General features: G+C 38.2%; 1 protein-coding gene across 1 annotated transcript in view; it reads left to right on the plus strand.

Annotated features, from left to right (window-relative positions):
* FBN2 (fibrillin 2) overlaps positions 1 to 19,665 on the plus strand; it is a gene marked incomplete at its 3' end in the record, with an annotated part of 165,248 nt that overhangs the window by 130,977 nt on the left and 14,606 nt on the right. Inside the window, exons 40-53 of the mRNA XM_080637931.1 lie at positions 5,894 to 5,962; positions 6,508 to 6,633; positions 7,449 to 7,574; positions 7,990 to 8,115; positions 10,092 to 10,208; positions 12,089 to 12,217; positions 12,526 to 12,645; positions 15,997 to 16,122; positions 16,357 to 16,509; positions 17,077 to 17,142; positions 17,431 to 17,556; positions 17,663 to 17,782; positions 18,267 to 18,389; positions 19,373 to 19,504. Coding sequence (XP_080494057.1) covers positions 5,894 to 5,962; positions 6,508 to 6,633; positions 7,449 to 7,574; positions 7,990 to 8,115; positions 10,092 to 10,208; positions 12,089 to 12,217; positions 12,526 to 12,645; positions 15,997 to 16,122; positions 16,357 to 16,509; positions 17,077 to 17,142; positions 17,431 to 17,556; positions 17,663 to 17,782; positions 18,267 to 18,389; positions 19,373 to 19,504 — 1,659 coding nt within the window. The remainder of the gene's footprint in view (positions 1 to 5,893; positions 5,963 to 6,507; positions 6,634 to 7,448; positions 7,575 to 7,989; positions 8,116 to 10,091; positions 10,209 to 12,088; positions 12,218 to 12,525; positions 12,646 to 15,996; positions 16,123 to 16,356; positions 16,510 to 17,076; positions 17,143 to 17,430; positions 17,557 to 17,662; positions 17,783 to 18,266; positions 18,390 to 19,372; positions 19,505 to 19,665) is intronic.

Raw genomic sequence — 19,665 nt, forward strand, 5'->3', positions numbered from 1 at the left:
AATGAGGGAATTGAGTGTACTGTCAGCAAGTTTGCTGATGGCACTAAGCTGGGAGGAGTGGCTGACACGCCAGAAGGTTGTGCTGCCATCCAGCGGGACCTGGACAGGCTGAAGAGTTGGGCAGGGAACAACTTGATGAAATATAACAAGGGAAAGTGTAGAGTCCTGCATCTGGGCAGGAACAACCCCAGGTTCCAATATAGGTTGGGGAACGACCTGTTAGAGAGTAGTGTAGGGGAGAGGGACCTGGGGGTCCTAGTGGACGGCAGGATGACCATGAGCCAACACTGTGCCCTTGTTGCCAAGAAGGCCAATGGCATCCTAGGGTGTATTAGAAGGGGGGTGGTCAGTAGGTCGAGAGAGGTCCTCCTTCCTCTCTACTCTGCCCTGGTGAGACCGCATCTGGAATATTGTGTCCAGTTCTGGGCCCCTCAGTTCAAGAAGGACAGGGACCTGCTGGAGAGAGTCCAGCGCAGGGCAACTAAGATGCTTAAGGGAGTGGAGCATCTCCCTTATGAGGAAAGGCTGAGGGAGCTGGGTCTCTATAGTTTGGAGAAGAGGAGACTGCGGGGGGACCTTATTAGTGTATATAAATATATAAAGGGTGAGTGTCACGAGGATGGAGCCAGGCTCTTCTCAGTGGCAAAGAATGATAGGACAAGGGGTAATGGGTATAAACTGGAACACAAGAGGTTCCACTTAAACTTGAGAAGAAACTTCTTCTCAGTGAGGGTGACGGAACACTGGAACAGGCTGCCCAGGGAGGTTGTGGAGTCTCCTTCTCTGGAGACATTCAAAACCCGCCTGGACACATTCCTATGTAACCTTATTTAGGTGTTCCTGCTCTGGCAGGGGGATTGGACTAGATGATCTTTTGAGGTCCCTTCCAATCTCTAACATACTGTGATACTGTGATACTGTGTGAGAACTCATAAAGTTCTTTCCCATGGTCATTTATCTGAGTGCCATAAAATTGTCACCATGACAACAACATGATGAAAAATATTCAGCAAAGTACTAGCAGGGATTCATGCAATTAATATTCTTGAATGGAAGAAAGAATTCCTCTTTTAAATTGGTAAGACTGAAATTCTCAAAAACTTCTGCAGCTTTTAAAGTCTTGTTAAGACAGTTCCACTTCGTCTGCAAGCAGTTATGGGGTTAAAATATTTCCCAGAATATTTCAGTATTGCCTTGTTAGCTTTTCTAAATACCTTTACTGTATTTGCAGACATGGTTGAACCTTTTTCACCATGAAAAGAGATTGCATGAGGGATCAAACAAATTCCAAGTGTAAATGGTTGAATAGCTGCACTTACGTGATATAATCAGTGGTTTTGAAGTCTGGGTGGGGGCTTCACATCACAGACAGGGGTTATGATACACTGACCTTAACCACTTTGCTAGACTGAGCACAGTAGCTCATTAAGAGCATTATTCCGCTCTGATGAGAATTGTATTGTTCCTCCAAATGAACTTCACGTGCCAATGTATTTGCTTTTTTTTTTTTTCCCCTTATGAACAGAGCTCTTTCTTTCTTTTCATATATTTATGCTTAGCAATCAATCTCTGGTGACTTACCTTGGTGTTACACATTATGTAGATCTTAACTATTACCATACACCTTAATCAGAAATAATAATTCTTTCTTGGTTGCTTTTTAACCAAAGAAATGTAAAAAGCTGGTTCACTGCTAAGAGGGAACCAAGTATTTACAGAATTCTCTCATGTCTTGATCATTTCAGGAGTGCTTGACCTCAGAGAGTTTTTTTCCTCATACGTGGTAGGTCTTTTTGTCCTAAAAAATAACATAGTGATAAGTACATGGGGGTTTGAAATATTTTTAAGTTACTGAGGCAAAGTCGAGCTTTCAGAAAGTAAACCTCTGGCATGTTTGCATATGGATAATTTGTCACTGTGTATAAATGCATTATCACACAGTCCTTAGCTAATTATACGCTCTTCTCCTTCTTCATGGAATGCATGAAATATATAGATAGCACAACTCATACAGAAAGAAGGACTGCAACTCTCAGTCTCTTCTTCATCCTCCCTGATCTGACGTGTTAAGCTTTACCACAGGAGTAGGTTATCATCGCCTTTGGATAGGGTTGTGAACACAAGGCCCTCTTTCTTTCTAGAATGTGTATTTTGTAGCTTTACTGACAGCAGTAAGTGGCATAAAGCTTCTTGTAGAAAAGAACTGTTTTCTGAACTTGAAGTCTTATACATGTTAATATAAAAGAGCAGAAAATAGCTAGATGGTAAGACACTGTGGCAAAGATCTCTATGGCCCAGTATCGTGTACTGCAAGAATAACCTTAGTAGGCATTAAGCAGTCATTAAACAATAGGACAGCAGAAACAAGAAAATGCTGAAATTCAAGTATACTGGATCCTACTTGGCTTATACAGGAAACAACAAAGAATGTCTGAATGTGAGAGAAGTATGTCACCAAATCTCATTCTGAGCAATGATCAACTACATTTGCTGAAGTTTTAATAAGTAAGAACATTTTGTGTAAGGAAGACAAGAATTATTCAAGTTATAACCCCTGTGGTTAAACTTCACAAAATTATAAGTTTCTGAACCATTGCCATTAAGATGTAGATGATCAAAAAACTCAAGATACAGTCAGTAGAGAAATAAATATCACTGCTCTAGATGAAAGAGCATTACTCACAAGAAAGCAGAAGGATCTCCTTTCTCTTTTTCTGGAGGTAGAAGAGATGCCTAATAATTTGTATGCATTTCAGGTTAGAGGAGAGTTAAAGGTAGACTCCATACACTTCCTCTTCCTGCATAGATAGATAGGCTTTCTGTAGGTCCTCAGTAGAGCAAGCAGGGGACCAAGTACTCACAGAAGTCTCCAGATATTACACTTCCAGAATCCCTTTGAATTTTATGTCACTGGGACATTCTTGTAAATTCTATCCGTGTTCTTTAGAACGCTGTTTTACCTTGGCTTAATGCCCTAAGTGTACAATTATCTACTGCATGCTTTGGAATTTTTCCTTAACAATGGTTTGAAACTTAATATTGAAGGACACGTATTATTTTTCTGGAGAATTTGAATGCTGATATGATCTAAAAAGATTCTGAATAGTATCAGCATGGTTATTGTTTTAAAACACACTGAAAGCAAACTTCATTCAAACTGGTTGTGTCTTCACATTGGAATTACTTTGCTCCCCGCAAACAAGTAGACTTTCAGTACACAGTTCTACTCATGGTCAGTATTTTACACATTTGGCATAGTTATATTTGTAGGCCAGTAATTTTTAGTATTTCTACCTAGATCAAAGTTTATTAATGTACTGTAAATGTGTAATACATTTTTTTCAGGAAAGCACTGTTTTGCCAGTAAAATCCCATGCCAGCATAGGTGCTTTATAAGAAATACTTTATTAAAGAAGTAACTATTTCTTACATTGTGCAATAACTAATAGATTCCATGCTAGAAGATTTTCTCTGTATGTTGCAAATCCACTCAACTTCATACACCTTGCCTGGAAAACCATGGGTTCACTTATTTTATACTTTATCCTGTGCATTTGCCATCCTGAAGATGCTCTGGAAAAGAGGATATGAAATGAGCATACTAAAGCAATACTGGGTTTTGGAGCATCTTTTCCTAAAGTGGAGTGTCCATTCTGCTTTACAGTTTAGGGAAACTACGCTGCAGTAATCTCTGCAGAAAAAAAAAAAAAAAAAAGAAAAAAGAAAACCAAACCAGAGATAGTGTCATGAAAGAAAGCTAGGTACTGGTAAATTACATTTATTTTTCCTATCTGAAACTATTCCTGCAGATTTTCTCTACAGATGTCTAAAAAGCAGGAAAAAAACTAAAGAGGTAAGTAAAGGAGTTTTGTTTAAAACAAAAACTGAAGTGCTGCTTTCTCAGATCAGACATTTACTTGTGCAAAAGTCTGCGAAGATTTGAGGAAAGAGAAGTATGAATTAGTGTTTCAATTTGCATTCATTTATTGGCAGTCTGAATTTTCAATATAATTTGTGCAGGACACAGTGGCTCTTCCGAGTAGATTTGGCTTGTATCAGCTCTTGGAAAGCAGAGAGGACTACAAGTAATTCCCAAAAGATTTATAAATATTCATAGAATCTTAGAATCATAGCATAGTTAGAACTGGAAAGGACCTAAAGATGATCCAGTTCCAACTCCCCTGCCATGGGCAGGGATACCTCACACTAAACCATGTCACCCAAAGCTCTGGCCTTGAACACCGCCAGTGATGGAGAATTCACAACTTCTCTGGGCAACCCATTCCGGTGCCTCACCAATCTTACAGTAATTACAGTAAAGAACTTCCTCCTTATATCCAATCTAAACTTTCCCTGTTTCAGTTTTAACCTGTTACCCCTTGTCCTATCACTACAGTCCCTAATGAAGAGTCCCTTCCCAGCACCCTTACAGGCCCCCTGCAGATACTGGAAGGCTGCTATGAGGTCTCCACGCAGCCTTCTCTTCTCCAGGCTGAACAGCCCCAACTTTCTCAGCCTGTCTTCATACGGGAGGTGCTCCAGCCCCCTGATCATCCTCGTGGCCCTCCTCTGAACTTGTTCCAGCAGTTCCATGTCCTTGTGTTATCAACACTGTCCTCGGACTAAAGCCAAAACACAGGACTGTACCTGTGTTTCTCATCGACCAACACCCCCAAGTCCTTCTCCACAGGGCTGCTCTGAATCTCTTCTCTGCCCAACCTGTAGCTCTGCCTGGGATTGCTCCGACTCAGGTGTAGGATCTTGCACTTGGCTTGGTTGAACTCCATAAGGTTGGCATCTGCCCACCTGACAAGCATGTCAAGGTCCCTCTGGATGGCATTCCTTCCCTCCGGCATATTAACCGAACCACACAGCTTGGTGTCATCAGCAAACTTGCTGAGGGCGCACTCAATCCCACTGTCCATGTCACCGACAAAGGTGTTGAACAAGACCGGTCCCAACACCGATCCCTGAGGGACACCACTCGTTATTCGTCTCCAGCTGGACATGGAGCCATTGACCACAACTCTTTGCGTGCAGCCATCCAGCCAGTTTTTTATCCACCGAGTGGTCCACCCATCAAATTGATGTCTCTCCAATTTAGAGACAAGGATGTCGTGTGGGACAGTGTCGAACGCTTTGCACAAGTCCAGGTAGATGACGTCAACTGCTCTGCCCCTGTCCATCAGTTTCGTAGCCCCATCATAGAAGGCCACCAAATTGCTCAGGCAAGATTTCCCCTTAGTGAAGCCATGCTGGCTGTCACCAACCACCTCCTTGTTTTTCATGTGCCTTAGCATGCCTTCCAGGAGAATCTGCTCCAAGAGCTTGCCAGGCACAGAGGTGAGACTGACTGGTCTGTAGTTGCCTGGGTCATCCATTTTCCCCTTCTTGAAAATGGGGGTTATATTTCCCTTTTTCCAGTCGTCAGGAACTTCACCTGACTGCCATGATTTTTCAAATATGATGGACAGTGGCTTAGCAACTTCATTCGCCAGCTCCTTCAGGACCCACGGATGGATTTCATCAGGTCCCATAGACTTGTGCACATTCAGATTCTTATGACGGTTTCGAACCAGATCCTCTCCTACAGTGGGCCTAAGGTCTTCATTCTCACAGTCCCTGCGTCTGCCTTCCAAGACTTGGCTGGTGTGGTCAGAGCATTTGCCAGTGAAGACTGAGGCAAAGAAGTCATTGAGAACCTCAGCCTTCTCCAAATCCAGGGTAGCCAGTTCTCCTGATAGCTTCTGGAGAGGGACCACATTGTCCCTAGTCTGTCTTTTATTTGCAATGTACCTATAGAATTCCTTCTTGTTATCTTTCATATCCCTAGCCAAGTTTAATTCTAACTGTTTAATTCACTGTAAATGCATTGTTCTCTGTTTTACTCTAGCTGAATTCAAGAGCATATGCGGGAATATTCCTGGCTTCACTTTTGATATTCATACTGGAAAAGCTGTTGGTAAGTTTCACTAAACTTATTTTAACCAAAAATTGTTTCGCATTATATTGTTGCAGCTGCATAATGGTACCAAAATGAACATTTCATATACTAAAATTCTAATTTGATTGTAGAGTTACAATGGTGATATAAATTGTGAGACCATTTATTTTGTAAAATTTTTTGGATTTTTTTTTTTTTTTCTGCATTTTGTTACAATCTTTTGCACACTCACCACCTTAGTTCACGGAGTTCATGGGTTTGAGTTTTTGTTGGTTATATAAAAGGTTTTGGTTTCAAAGATGTTGTGGGATTTGTCTGCTCATTTGTAACAGTTCTGCATCTTGTCTAACATTTAGTATTACTCTGTTTTGAATCACTTCCTGAACTTCACATAGTTTATTTTTCTCTCATAATGGGTGTATATTTAGATTTATATTCTGTATACAATTTCTGGAGATTAAATGGAACTTCTCAACTCAGTTTTAAGCTCAGTGAAATTGAGAATCCAAGCAGTACCTAAAGCCATGAAGTACTGTACTTTGACTAGCTCATCTCACTTTCAGACATTGATGAATGTAAGGAAATCCCAGGAATCTGTGCAAACGGTGTTTGCATCAATCAGATCGGCAGCTTCCGCTGTGAATGCCCCACTGGATTCAGCTACAATGACCTGCTCTTGGTCTGTGAAGGTGATTTGAAATGATGTTATTTTCTACTTAGCCCCCATAAGCATGCTTATCTTAAAGGAAAGGGAAACTTTAGATTCATGTTTTCCAAAATCTAAGAGACAGTGAGCTTTTTTGTAGGGCTTAAGTCTGTAAATCAGTTTGTGATGTGTTTGTCTTTAATACTAATGCATGTGCACTTAATAAAATTTATAATAGTTTTGTGTTAAGCAATTAATTGAGTCCTAAATAGGAAGTAAATTAAATGCTTTTATTTAATTTTATTTTATTTTAGGGAAGAAAATTAATTCTTGTTCTTAAAACTTCTCAAAGAAAAGTTTCCTTGATTTTTTGCATCTTCTGTCCTTCTACTGTTTTATAGGTAGAGACATTCTCTAGAAGCTATTAGTGAAATTTTGTGTGTCCTAAAGTTGATAGGACTTTTGTCACTGGTATTCAAGGATCTTGTGCTGATGTGTGCACCTTAAAAAAGCTAACAAACTGGGCCACTTACTATTTCAGCTCAAAAGCAAAGAGGAAAACTTTCTAATACAAAACCTAATTTCTTTAGACAGACATTTAAAATTGCACACCCACTTCAATGTGTAGTAAGTTGGATTTGTAGGACCCTCCTTCATCCAAAGGGTGTCATGGATGAAATTGCATTGATTTTGCTTTTCATTTACTTTTATGGCACAGGAGACTGAAGGTCAGAATACTCGTGCTTTGATGAGGACAAAAGATCCGTTTTGCACAAGTCATACAATACAGTCTAAATTCTAGGCAAAGTGGGTATCTCGTGTTTTATGATGTCTGAACCATGACTCTTGATATTTCAGATATTGATGAGTGCAGCAATGGAGACAATCTCTGTCAAAGAAATGCAGACTGTATCAACAGTCCTGGTAGTTACCGCTGTGAATGTGCTGCTGGTTTTAAACTTTCACCCAATGGTGCCTGTGTTGGTAAGAAATCAGTTGACTTTTGTCATCTGTTTGAGCTGTACCTCATCAATGCTACATGCATGATTCTCTCGAAGGGTAAAAGTATCTTTTATTTTCTATGTCCTTTTGTATTTTTCTGATTTACGTAACAGTTTTTACTTTATAGCCCTGTTTCTCTGTAGAAGGGAAGAAAAGCCAGAATAAAATTTTTAAAAGAACATTCTTGATTTATCAAGAAATCGTAACAGTAGTTTTGACCTTGAAGTGTATAGGCAAGAAGTTCCTATAAAATGAAGTTTTGTTATGATTCAGGTTTAGTTATGGATAATTTTGAGTCTGGTATTAATAATAATAGATTGTAAAAACATGTTTGTGTAAAATGAATGAATAACAAAAGTCAATAATGTGTACCATCTGTTTTATATTTTTGTTACAGATCGCAATGAATGTCTGGAAATTCCTAATGTTTGCAGTCATGGTTTATGTGTGGACACTCAAGGAAGTTACCAGTGCATATGTCACAATGGGTTTAAGGCATCCCAAGACCAGACAATGTGCATGGGTATGGAAAGGGAATGCTTTTGGTTTTGGTTTGTTTGGGTTTGTTTTTTTCAAAGGGAGAGAAAATGAGTAAATTTTTGAGGGGATCATAGTAACATTTAAAGACTGATTCATAGGGTTTTGGATTTTTGTGAATACAGGATGTGAAGTTGTCCTTGGAGTGAATATATTAGGTTAAGGAAAAAAAATGATGGTATTCTCAGAGATAGCTCTGTGTTACTAAGTGTCATGGTTTAAGCCCATCTGGCAACTCAGAACCACGCAGCTGCTCACTCACTCCCCACCTTCCTCCCCCACTCCTGGAGGGATGGGGAGGAGGATTGAAAGAATGTAACTCCCACGGCTTGAGATAAGAGCAGTCAAGTAGCTAAGGTATAACACAAATCACTACTGCTACCACCAATAATAATGATAAGGGAAATAACAATGGAAGAGAATACAACCACTCACCACTCGCTGACCAATACCCAGCCCCACCCGAGCAGTAATCTAACCCTTCTGGGTAACTGCCCCCAGTTTATATACTGGACATGACGTGCTGTGGTATGGAATACCTCTTTGGCTAGTTTGGGTCAAGTGTCCTGTCTCTGCTTCCTCCCGGCTTGCCCTCCTCCCTGGCAGAGCATGAGACTCAGAAAAGTCCTTGGTCGGAGTAAACATTACTGAGCAACAACTAAAACCATCGGTGTTATCAGCGCTGTTCCCAGGCTGAAAGTCAAAGAAACAGCACTGCACCAGCTACTAAGAAAAAGAAAAATGACTGCTACTGCTGAACCCAGGACACTAAGGAATATATTAACATATATTACACCTGGGTAGGAGCAATTCCAGTTACAGCTACAGGTTGGGCAGGGAAGAGATTCAGAGCAGCCCTACGGAGAAGGACTTGGGGGTGTTGGTCGATGAGAAACACAGGTACAGTCCTGTGTTTTGGCATCAGTCTGAGGACAGTGTTGATAATACAAGGACATGGAACTGTTGGAACAAGTCCAGAGGAGGGCCACGAGGATGATCAGGGGACTGGAGCACCTCCCGTATGGAGACAGGCTGAGAAAGTTGGGGCTGTTCAGCCTGGAGAAGAGAAGGCTGCGTGGAGACCTCATAGCAGCCTTCCAGTATCTGCAGGGGGCCTGTAAGGTTGCTGGGAAGGGACTATTCATTAGAGACTGTAGCGATAGGACAAGGGGTAACAGGTTAAAACTGAAACAGGGAAAGTTTATATTGGCTATAAGGAAGTTCTTTCCTGAGAGCGTGGTGAGGCACTGGCATGGGTTGCCCAGGGAAGTTGTGCATGCTCCATCCCTAGTAGTGTTCAAAGTTGGGTTGGACAGAGCCTTGGGTGGCATGGTTATGGGGAGGTATCTCTGCCCATGGCAGGGGTGTTGGAACTGGATGATCTTAAGGTCCTTTCCATCCCTAACTATTCTATGATTCTATGATTCTATATTAACTCTGTTTTCACAAAAGTATATCATAGTGGTTTGTTTGACAGAGAAGTTTATAGAAGATACACAGAGTGATAAAGTTTGGAGATTTTAAAAAAGACTTTTCAATTATTTAGAAATTTATTGAGTTCATGTTTCATTTAAAAAGCAGAATCCCACATTTAATGTAACTGAAATAATTTTGTATTAAAATAATGACATACTGGAGATAATATAAGAAAAAATATCACAAAATAAGAGTTTTTTTCTTGTTCTTTTATTATTTTGCAATCAGTTCTACTGTCTTGGTTTTTTTTTAAATGGTGCATGTGTGTGGGAAAATGTCTTGTGTTAAAACAAAACTTTGAGTAATTCAAATAATTCTAAAAACTAATTCTAAAAGTTTCAATAGTATGAAATACAAATATAGAGAAGTTATAGAAAATGTGACAGATGTGAGACTGAGATTTAAAGTGGTGTCACTGTGCACAGATAAGACGTTAACATACCTGCAAAAATCAGTTCCCCCATACAATTTTGTTTCTTTTTGCAGATGTTGATGAATGTGAACGCCATCCGTGTGGAAACGGAACTTGTAAAAACACGGTTGGATCATATAACTGCCTGTGTTATCCAGGATTTGAATTAACTCATAATAATGATTGTATGGGTAGGTCCTATAATGCAAACTTTATTTTCATTGCTGATGGCTTGGTTTGCCAAGGAGGATGGTATATAGTAAAAACCTTAAGGGAGGACAGGTCAGGGTGCTATGAAAGTGAATTAAGTGCGGTAACTGATACAGTTTAAAGCCGTAAAGGTTAATTATTGCTATCATTTTTTTAAAGTAATGGAATTTTTTTTTTACTGGTGAGCTTGAGATAACATAAACCCTAACAATTCACTGACATTTTAATGCAGCCCTCATCTCAGTTAGATTTCCTGGATACTTACAGTATACATCCTTGACTCCTGGCAGAGCCCAAAGGCACCACTTGCAATAAGCATATATTATGTCACACCACCAGTGTTGTCTTATGAATTTAAAATAATTTAATTTCACCCTACTGACACTTGCACACAGAGTGAAAGAGAAAAAAGACCAAGAGCAAGAAAGCCAGTACAACTAATCTACCAAATCTGCTCTTCTAAGATGAACTCTGCTTAATCAGAGTTTATACAGGCATTGCTATTTCCTATTCCCTAAAGCACCAGGCTTAAGAATATCTGATGGGTTTGGACAATTTAAATTCCTGGATACTTGTGATAAAGCAACTAAAATCTTCCTGGACTGAAGAACAGACTCATAAGTCTCTGGATATCCTCACCCTTGAGCAAAGCATAAGCCAAAGGAGAGAAAGGCTTTACATTCCTTCTTGCTACAGAAAAAAGATGGGACAGTCTAATGGTTCCTTTCTGGTTCAGGAGAGAATTAAAACATCTTAAATAGGTATTTTAAATCCTCTCCCTGTCCAGGAAAGAGACAATTAAAAACTTATTTGAGTAAAAAGGTTCTGCTCCCAAGAATGGCACTATTTGCTGAGGAGCTTTTTCCCTTGGCAGTGTAACTGCTGAGCTACTACCAGGAGCATCTAGTACCTCTGCTCCAGGCTGTGCCTTCAATGATGCCCAGAAGCCTAAGGTGACTCAGAGACTTGGCCTTTTGTTAGCACTCCTTTTGATTCAGGGCTTTTTTCCAAGCTTTCCCAGTTGTTCAAGGGCAATTCAGCCCATTCCAGTACTATACTTGGAGTATTTCTGCTAGAAGAACTGTAACACAGAAGAAATGCACTGTGTAATAAACTAGTAACACAGTCATGGCTGTACTCACTGAAGCGGAAGGTACGTGTTTTCCAGCAGCTGGTACTTAATGCTTCTGAAGAAGACTAAAGCCTCTTCAGTAAAAATGATGTTAGTTTTCAAATACTGTAAAACTGCAAAGTGTAGATTGTTGTTACACCATGATGCTTATCTGATCTCCTTTTCTTGACACATTCTCATCTACATTTTTCCTTCTGCGGTGGTCCTTTAAATCTGCATTTTTAAAGTAACTCTAAAAATTAATAAGCATTTTCAAAGCTCATTGTCAGAACCATTGTGAAGGAGAAAAATATCCTGTGGAAAGCAAATGATGTATTCCAAAATTTGAAAATGACAAGGCAGGTTTTAGGAGGAAACTCGAGTGCATATAAATCCAGATAAAATCCAGACCACTCCATGTAACATTTTCTTTTCTGTGTCTGGAGTTAGTATCATAAAGTCACTTGGCAGTAATTGAATGTCTCCAGATGCAGTAGCTGAGGTAATGCTGCAAGTTTGAAAATTATAATACCCTATAAAAAAGTGTTGTTTAAATAAAACATATACGTTAATGCATTTGAGTGAAAGTTACTTTCCAATAGCTGTCAGCTGTTCTCTTGTTGCTGAAAGATTTGCTTTTTCCACAGAAATATATATTGTAACTTGAGCATGTTTATAACATACTGTATATAGTATGCCAGGGCTAAACTCTAACTTCTGGCATTTTGTTTTGATTTTTTATCTTTACAGATATCGATGAGTGCAGCTCCTTCTTTGGCCAGGTGTGCAGAAATGGACAGTGTTTCAATGAAATTGGTTCCTTCAAATGTTTATGTAACGAAGGATATGAACTTACTCTAGATAGCAAGAATTGCATTGGTATGTATAATACCACATTGAGATGTTAAAGTACTGAATGTTAACGTACTGATGAGGTAAAATAATCAAATTTTAGAGGGCAGCACCACAAGTCTGAGTATCCAAGTATAAAAAAAAACCCAAAACAACAGTGACTAATGAAACTGTGGTGGAGGTAACTGAGTTTTGGAATAGTTGTTCATCTTCAACCATTTAAATGTCTTAGAAAATTAGAAAAGAATCCTAGAATTTTTCATGAATAAGCCTGTTTTGTTACCATAAGAATTACATGATTCTAAACTTTTCTTGATTCCATCTACTCTCCAAAGATACTAATGAGTGTGTGGCACTACCTGGTTCATGCTCTCCTGGCACTTGTCAAAATTTGGAAGGATCGTTCAGATGCATCTGTCCACCAGGATATGAAGTAAAAAGTGAAAGTTGTGTTGGTAAGGCAAGTTGTAATTACTGCTTCTGAACAATTTAAAAATTAGAAAAAGTATCTGGTTCTAATTCGGTGGGAAGTAGTTGTATGCCTTAATATTTGTGAATGTTGCCCAACTTAAGATCATGGTGAAAGGAGGTAAGTAAGAAAACTCTTCAGGAGGTTTTAGACAGAGGAAGCAAGATATTTTGTGTTGCATTGTACTCTTATTTTTGTACATTTTCTTCATTAATGCAAACAAAAATATCTACCTAAAAATGGTATTTTATATTTAATTCACTTTTTTTTAATAACATTCACAATACAAACCAACCTGTGTATTTGATTTATATAATAAATATAAAACAAAGGTAACTATTGACAATCAGTGCATGAACTAAGCTTCTGGTTTCAGAGGGCTATGAAGTTTAAAAATCTTGATAAAAGTATGAAGCTTACAGGAACAATTTCTTAAATTGGTTTCTTCTAACAACTGTTTTCTGATTTCATGTTATGTATAGTGTCTCCCAAGTGCTGAGATTCATAGGAGGAGGAAAAGGCTACAACAGACCTTTCATCAGTTTGCATGTTCTTGTTTGTTCGTCTAAGTTTTGTTTAAAGCCTTAAATATCATTCAGGAGCTGAACGTCACACAATGAATTAAGATTTGGTATGGCAGAGAATAAGAAATAAATCCAAGTTAAAACTCCCTTTTCCATCAGAGCAAAGCAGATAAATACTGTGAGTTACTGGGCATTAGAATTAACTGTGTGGGGCACCTAGGAAGGAAAATGCACTCAACTAGTTTTAGGTAGCTAACCTAGAAACCCTTGGTTTCTGCATGGTGAAAGGACAAAGCATTTCTCTCCCCACTCACTATGACTATATTGAGAAACCTGGCTTTCAACTTAAATGATCGAAGTCAGCTGGTATGACACTCAGACACACATTCATCCAAACAACTCCCAACAATAAATGAGCAGTTTGTCCTTGTATGGTCTGAAGAAAACACTAGCAAGGACATAAAGATTTGACCTATAGCTTCCTAGTCTGTATGGGTTCAGGAACTGGATCACTGCAACCTTTTTGATTTTTTTGCTTTGAACAATAAGTTGCATTTTCTAAACCACAGAATTCTGCCCTCTTTTTATATCATGCCACCATATTCAGTTTGCCTGCCAACTTCATGGTTTCTTTTGGCAGCTGCTGTTTCCACATTAGCAATTATGCCTGAGATGAAATCAAATCACCTACAGTTGTAAAATCATGAATTTAAAATGAAAGCTTTTGGTTTTCCAAGAATATCACTGTTTATAGCCATGTTAATATAATCACAGAATCTCTTGATGTTTTTGACAGCATCAGTGACTGCCAAATAGATTTTTGCTCAAACTGAGAAAAAAAGGATTTAATTGCATTCTTTTTCTTAATTCTGCCATGTGTCCAGAAAATTTGTTGGTAAAGTTTTTAGACAATGCATAGATAATCACATGTGATTGTGCTAATAGTTTGATTAATATTATGACAGCTCTTGCAACATATGTTTGCCATTAATTTCTATTGATCTTCTGTGCAAACAGCTTTATAAGAATTCATTACTTCTGTCTGTAATATGAATGTTGGCAATGTCTAGATTACTTTTGAAACTCCGGGTGATTATATGCAGAAGAAACCAAAAACAGATGGAAGCCACACAATAATTCTTAGTTTTCTCTAACCAATTAATATATTTCCTTTAATGTTATGGGAATGAAGAGGACTCATTTATTTCCACAGTCTAGCTAGTCATCTGTTCATCAAGGCCATGAAAAGAATTTCTTCCAATATGGCTAGTACAAAGCCATTCATTACAGTAATAATCAGTACTTCATTAATGTACTTAATTCATACAGTACTTCATACATACAGTACTTCAATCAGTACTTCCATTAATGCAGCTGAATTGCTAAGTTTTCTATATTAGCAACTGCCAAATTAAGTGGCAAATAAATTACATTTTCATTCACTGAAATAAGCCAATTTAAAATGCTTCACATAGTAAAAGCCTGTCCATGAGAAGCTATGGAGTTTGGCATATGCCAGATTATGCTACAGTTGTTTCTTCATGTGCTATACTTAACAGTAACTTCTGAAAATGGGACTCAAGGTAGTATTTTTCAGAAGTAATGTCATATAGTTTATTCCTACCTATTTATTCCATCATTCCACTTATATTTTGCTAGTGATAAAGACTGTATTTCCATTGTTTCATTATCTGCTAAACACAGGTCAGTTTTCTTAGATTGAGTAGAGTCTCCAAGAAAAAGCAGGAAAAATGGCACTACAAATTTATGACTCAACATCCATAAAGCTTACTTTCATGGAAAATACCTGTTCCTGCCTACCCTTTCATTAAGATCAGTATGGATATTATCGCAGAATGCTTACACAGCCACAGGTGTCTGTGGTGGTCCTTTTAATATCTCTTACTGAAAGACTCAGGACAGGCTGTATTGCAGGAATAGCTTTGAAAAGTTTTAAAACACACTTCAGAATTTATTAAATTTTAATTACGTTTAAAAATTACTTTTGCAAGGAGGCTTATATCTTCTGTAAGTATTTGCAGAATAGAATGTATTAAAATATAGTTCTCAATAATACATAACTAAAAATTAAAGACATATTTATGTATTACTTTTCTTACTCTGTCCATTGTGTTTATAGATGCAGGATATGCAGCCTGATCCTGTTCGAGCTGCATAATTTTACAGGCACTTGGTGTTTATATTAAGTACTCTTTTATTTTGATTAAAATTTTTAATAATTATTAAAAAATCCCTAACAAAATAAATCTCATATTTAAATAGTTATAACAATATATTCTAAATTGTGCAATTGAACAGGGCAGAAATTTAAATAACATCTCATGAGTGACTGTGGAACACTAGTAAAAATATGAATCTGAAGATATAAATATAGGTCTCCCTCTACTAATAACTAGTTATAGTTTCAGTTCAAGTATCAGTCAGTCAGCATGAAAACAGCCCACCTTTAATTACAAAGAACCTCCAACATACAGATTTTTAAAAATTTATCCTTGGATGTTGTACATTTATAGAAAAATATTTTTCTTATCATAAATGTACCTTCTCCTGTGTTTCAGTCTGAAAGCATTTCTTTAATGTTTATGTAATAAATATGACAAAGAACAGAGAACGCTATTTGGAGAGAAAAGTGCATACCAGTGAAGTGCTCTCATTTGAAAGTTAGTGGAACCTTCAGGCATTTGGGTGCTTTATTGGCAGCTGCTGAAGTTAAATAAATAAATAAACAATATTTCTTGACCACGTAATTCACAGTTATGGTTACAGTGAAATTTTTCTCCATAAATTTACAGATATTAATGAGTGTAATGAGGATCCCAACATCTGTGTCTTTGGCTCTTGTACGAACACTCCAGGAGGTTTCCAGTGTATCTGTCCTACAGGTTTTGTGCTGTCTGATAATGGACGGAGATGTTTTGGTAAGTTAATGATTAAGGAATGTAATAACTTACTCAACAGGTAACAGATGCTCTGTAGATAAGTAAAAGGTGACCTCTGCAGGTCCCTTTCAAATTATGCCGTTATGAGGACTGGAAAGTGCTTTCAAAACAGTATGAAAAATACAGGCCTTTTATTATTCCTTTCAGAGCTAGAAGTCATCATCTAACCAGGTGGGAGATGCTAGTTCCATGTTACTGTATTTTCTTTTTTAGATACTCGCCAGAGTTTCTGTTTCACTAACTTTGAGAATGGGAAATGCTCAGTGCCAAAGGCTTTCAACACCACAAAGGCAAAGTGTTGCTGCAGCAAAATGCCAGGAGAAGGATGGGGTGATCCCTGTGAGCTCTGTCCAAAAGAAGAAGAAGGTACACATCAAGATTTAAAATAAAGCCTTTTTAGATGGGAGAAAAGGAAGAGCACATTTTTGTTGCACCTTTTTGATCATTAGAAGGAGAGATATTTTGGCATTCTCTTTTAACAGCCTTTTCTAGCATCATTTTCAGGTCAATAAGAGGAATAAAGTTAAATACAAGAAAGCATAGAAAAAGAGAAATATTGAGTTCTTGGTTTTGCTCTGCAGAAAAGCGAACTAGTAGCCTCCATCAGTAGCCTGCTTTGGGCAGAAGAGAAGAGCAAAATGAGACAGTGTCATCAGTCCCTGAAGTAACTGAGTTTTTGGTTCTTGGTTTTCTCCAAGTACAGAAAGGGGAAGGCACCAAGCATGTGCACATGGAAGCTCAATGAGTTCTAGTGCTGCTTCCCAACCTAGAGACCTTGTTACTTTTTTGTCTGACAAGACAGCGTAATGACCATGCTTTAAACAATAGACAGTTTTGGAAAATGTCATAAAGAACGTTTTTGGATGGCTTTAACATCTTTCATGGTTCTGTCTCTCGTTCACTCTTTTTTTAAAAAAAAACATACCTCTGCAGTTGCTTTTCAGGACCTGTGTCCATATGGTCATGGAACTATTCCTGGAATTGATGCTAGACGTGAAGGTAAGTATTCTTTTTCATGATAATTAAAAACATAAATAAATTATGTATCCTTAAAACTAGACTTAGATATTATAGTATGTGATAGCTTACTCCACCTAGCCTCAGCTGACAGGAAACTGACCTTTAATAAATATGGACAGTTATGAAATGATAGTTAAAAGATTAACTTTCAAATTGCATGGCTAGAAACAAACAGGATAGGGTGCTTAGTTTTTTTTAAGTGCTTATTTATGACCTGATACAGATATGCATCAGCTACATGGTTGCTAATATCCTCCTGCTTTTTAGACGTCAATGAATGCCTTGAAAGTCCAGGGATTTGCTCAAATGGACACTGCATCAATACTGATGGATCGTTCCGCTGTGAGTGCCCCATGGGATACAACTTAGATTACACTGGAGTACACTGCATCGGTGTGTCCATATTTTATAAGTTATAAGAACTGTAACACTAGAATTTAAAACACAATTTGAAATGTGTCCCAGTTCTCTTCAGTCTGCATTTATTCATTGCATACAGATACTGATGAGTGTTCCATTGGCAATCCATGTGGAAATGGTACGTGCTCTAATGTGATTGGCAGTTTTGAGTGCAACTGTTATGAAGGATTTGAGCCAGGCCCAATGATGAACTGTGAAGGTACCTTGTCCTCTTTACTTTCTTTCCCTTTAGTTTTTATCCAGTCCTCAGTATTCAAATTACTTTTTTAGCAAGACTTGAATTTCATGTCATTGAAAAAGAAGTCCTGAATTGATTTAAGCAGTGTTTCTAGGTTATCACATGATTTCCCAAACCGCATGTTGTGATATGTTACATTATTTAGTTTTTTGTTGGCAAGAAGGGAGGAAGTAACTGCTGATATAAAAAAAATCTAAATGGGTCTGTCCAATTTGTCATTCTGAACTCAAGCAGTTCCATGTTTATTATACCATTATTTTTAAGCAGAGCTTTGTTCAATTTTCTCTGGCTACTAAAAACCAAACAAACATCCAAAAGTTTCTGGTTTGAATTATTACACCTCTGATACGTTTTAGCTGACAAGAGAAGCACTGGTAGAAGAAAACGTCCTTGGTGATTGTTCTGAAACTTAGAGGAGAATTACTATTTTATTCTTTCTATTCAGATATAAATGAGTGTGGCCAGAACCCCTTGCTGTGTGCTTTTCGTTGTATCAACACTCATGGTTCCTATGAATGTACATGTCCAGTTGGCTACGTACTAAGAGAAGACCAAAAGATGTGCAAAGGTAATGACTGATATATAAACTTTAACCTAATTTCCATCGTTCTGTACCGGCCAAAGCATATTCCAAATATTTCTGTGCATCTTGCTTTCATTTTTCAGTAAAATGTAGCAAACAGCCCAGCAGATGATGATTTACTCTTTCAGAACTCATGTAAGACCAAGATCTAGTGGAGCTTTTTAATCAAGGGTACCCCTTGATGGGGACTTTAAAGGTAAAAAGGTCACAATGTTGAAGTTCAACACATCTTTAATATGGCAGGTCAAAGAAGGTGATCCTGCCCCTCTACTCTGCTCTCATGAGACCTCACTTGGAGTATTGTGTGCAGTTCTGGTGTCCTCAACATAAAAAGGACATGGAACTGTTGGAACAAGTCCAGAGGAGGGCCACAAGGATGATCAGGGGGCTGGAGCACCTCCTGTATGAAAATAGGCTGAGCAAGTTGAGTCTCTTCTGCCTGGAGGAGTGAAGGATGTGTGGAGACATCATAGCAGCCTTCCAGTATCTGAAGGGGGGGCTATAGGGATGCTGGGGTGGGACTCTTCATTAGGGAATGTAGTGACAGGACAAGGGGTAATGGGTTCAAACTTAAACAGAGGAAGTTTAGATTGGATATAAGGAAGAAATTCTTTACTGTAGGGGTGGTGAGGCACTAGAATGGTTGCCCAGGGAAGTTGTGAATACTCCAGACAGAGCCTTGGGTGACATGGTTTAGTGTGAGGTGTCCCTGCCCATGGCAGGGGGGTTGGAGCTGGATGATCTTAAGGTCCTTTCCAACCCTAACTATTCTATGATTCTATGATTCTATGTGGCAAGATGACAGAAATTAGAAAAATTAAGACAACTGCAATTAAGCATAGCTATCAGATTTTTCTTCAGCGCTTGTTAGAAAAGTCTGTATCTCATTTTTTTCCTGAGAAGGTGCTAGTTGTCTTCAATAACTGAACCTACTGAAAGTTCAAACACAAAATGCAAATTTTTTCCAGATCTAGATGAGTGTGCGGAAGGTCTCCATGACTGTGAATCAAGAGGCATGATGTGCAAAAATTCGATTGGTACCTTCATGTGTGTTTGTCCTCTTGGAATGATCCGGAGACTAGATGGAGAAGGCTGCACAGGTAAGCTTAGAAAGGACAGAAGGCATCTCTGAAATACAGTCAAGCAAATAAATGAAAAATTCTCTGTATGTGTATATAGTAAATCAGAAAATAGCAATTCATAAAGGTTATTTAAGATAGCAAATAATGTCCAACATCTTAAGCTTTCTTGTTGTCTCAAG

Source organism: Psittacula echo, assembly GCF_963264785.1.
Source record: "Psittacula echo genome assembly, chromosome: Z".
NCBI classification, from domain to species: Eukaryota; Metazoa; Chordata; class Aves; order Psittaciformes; family Psittacidae; genus Psittacula; species Psittacula echo.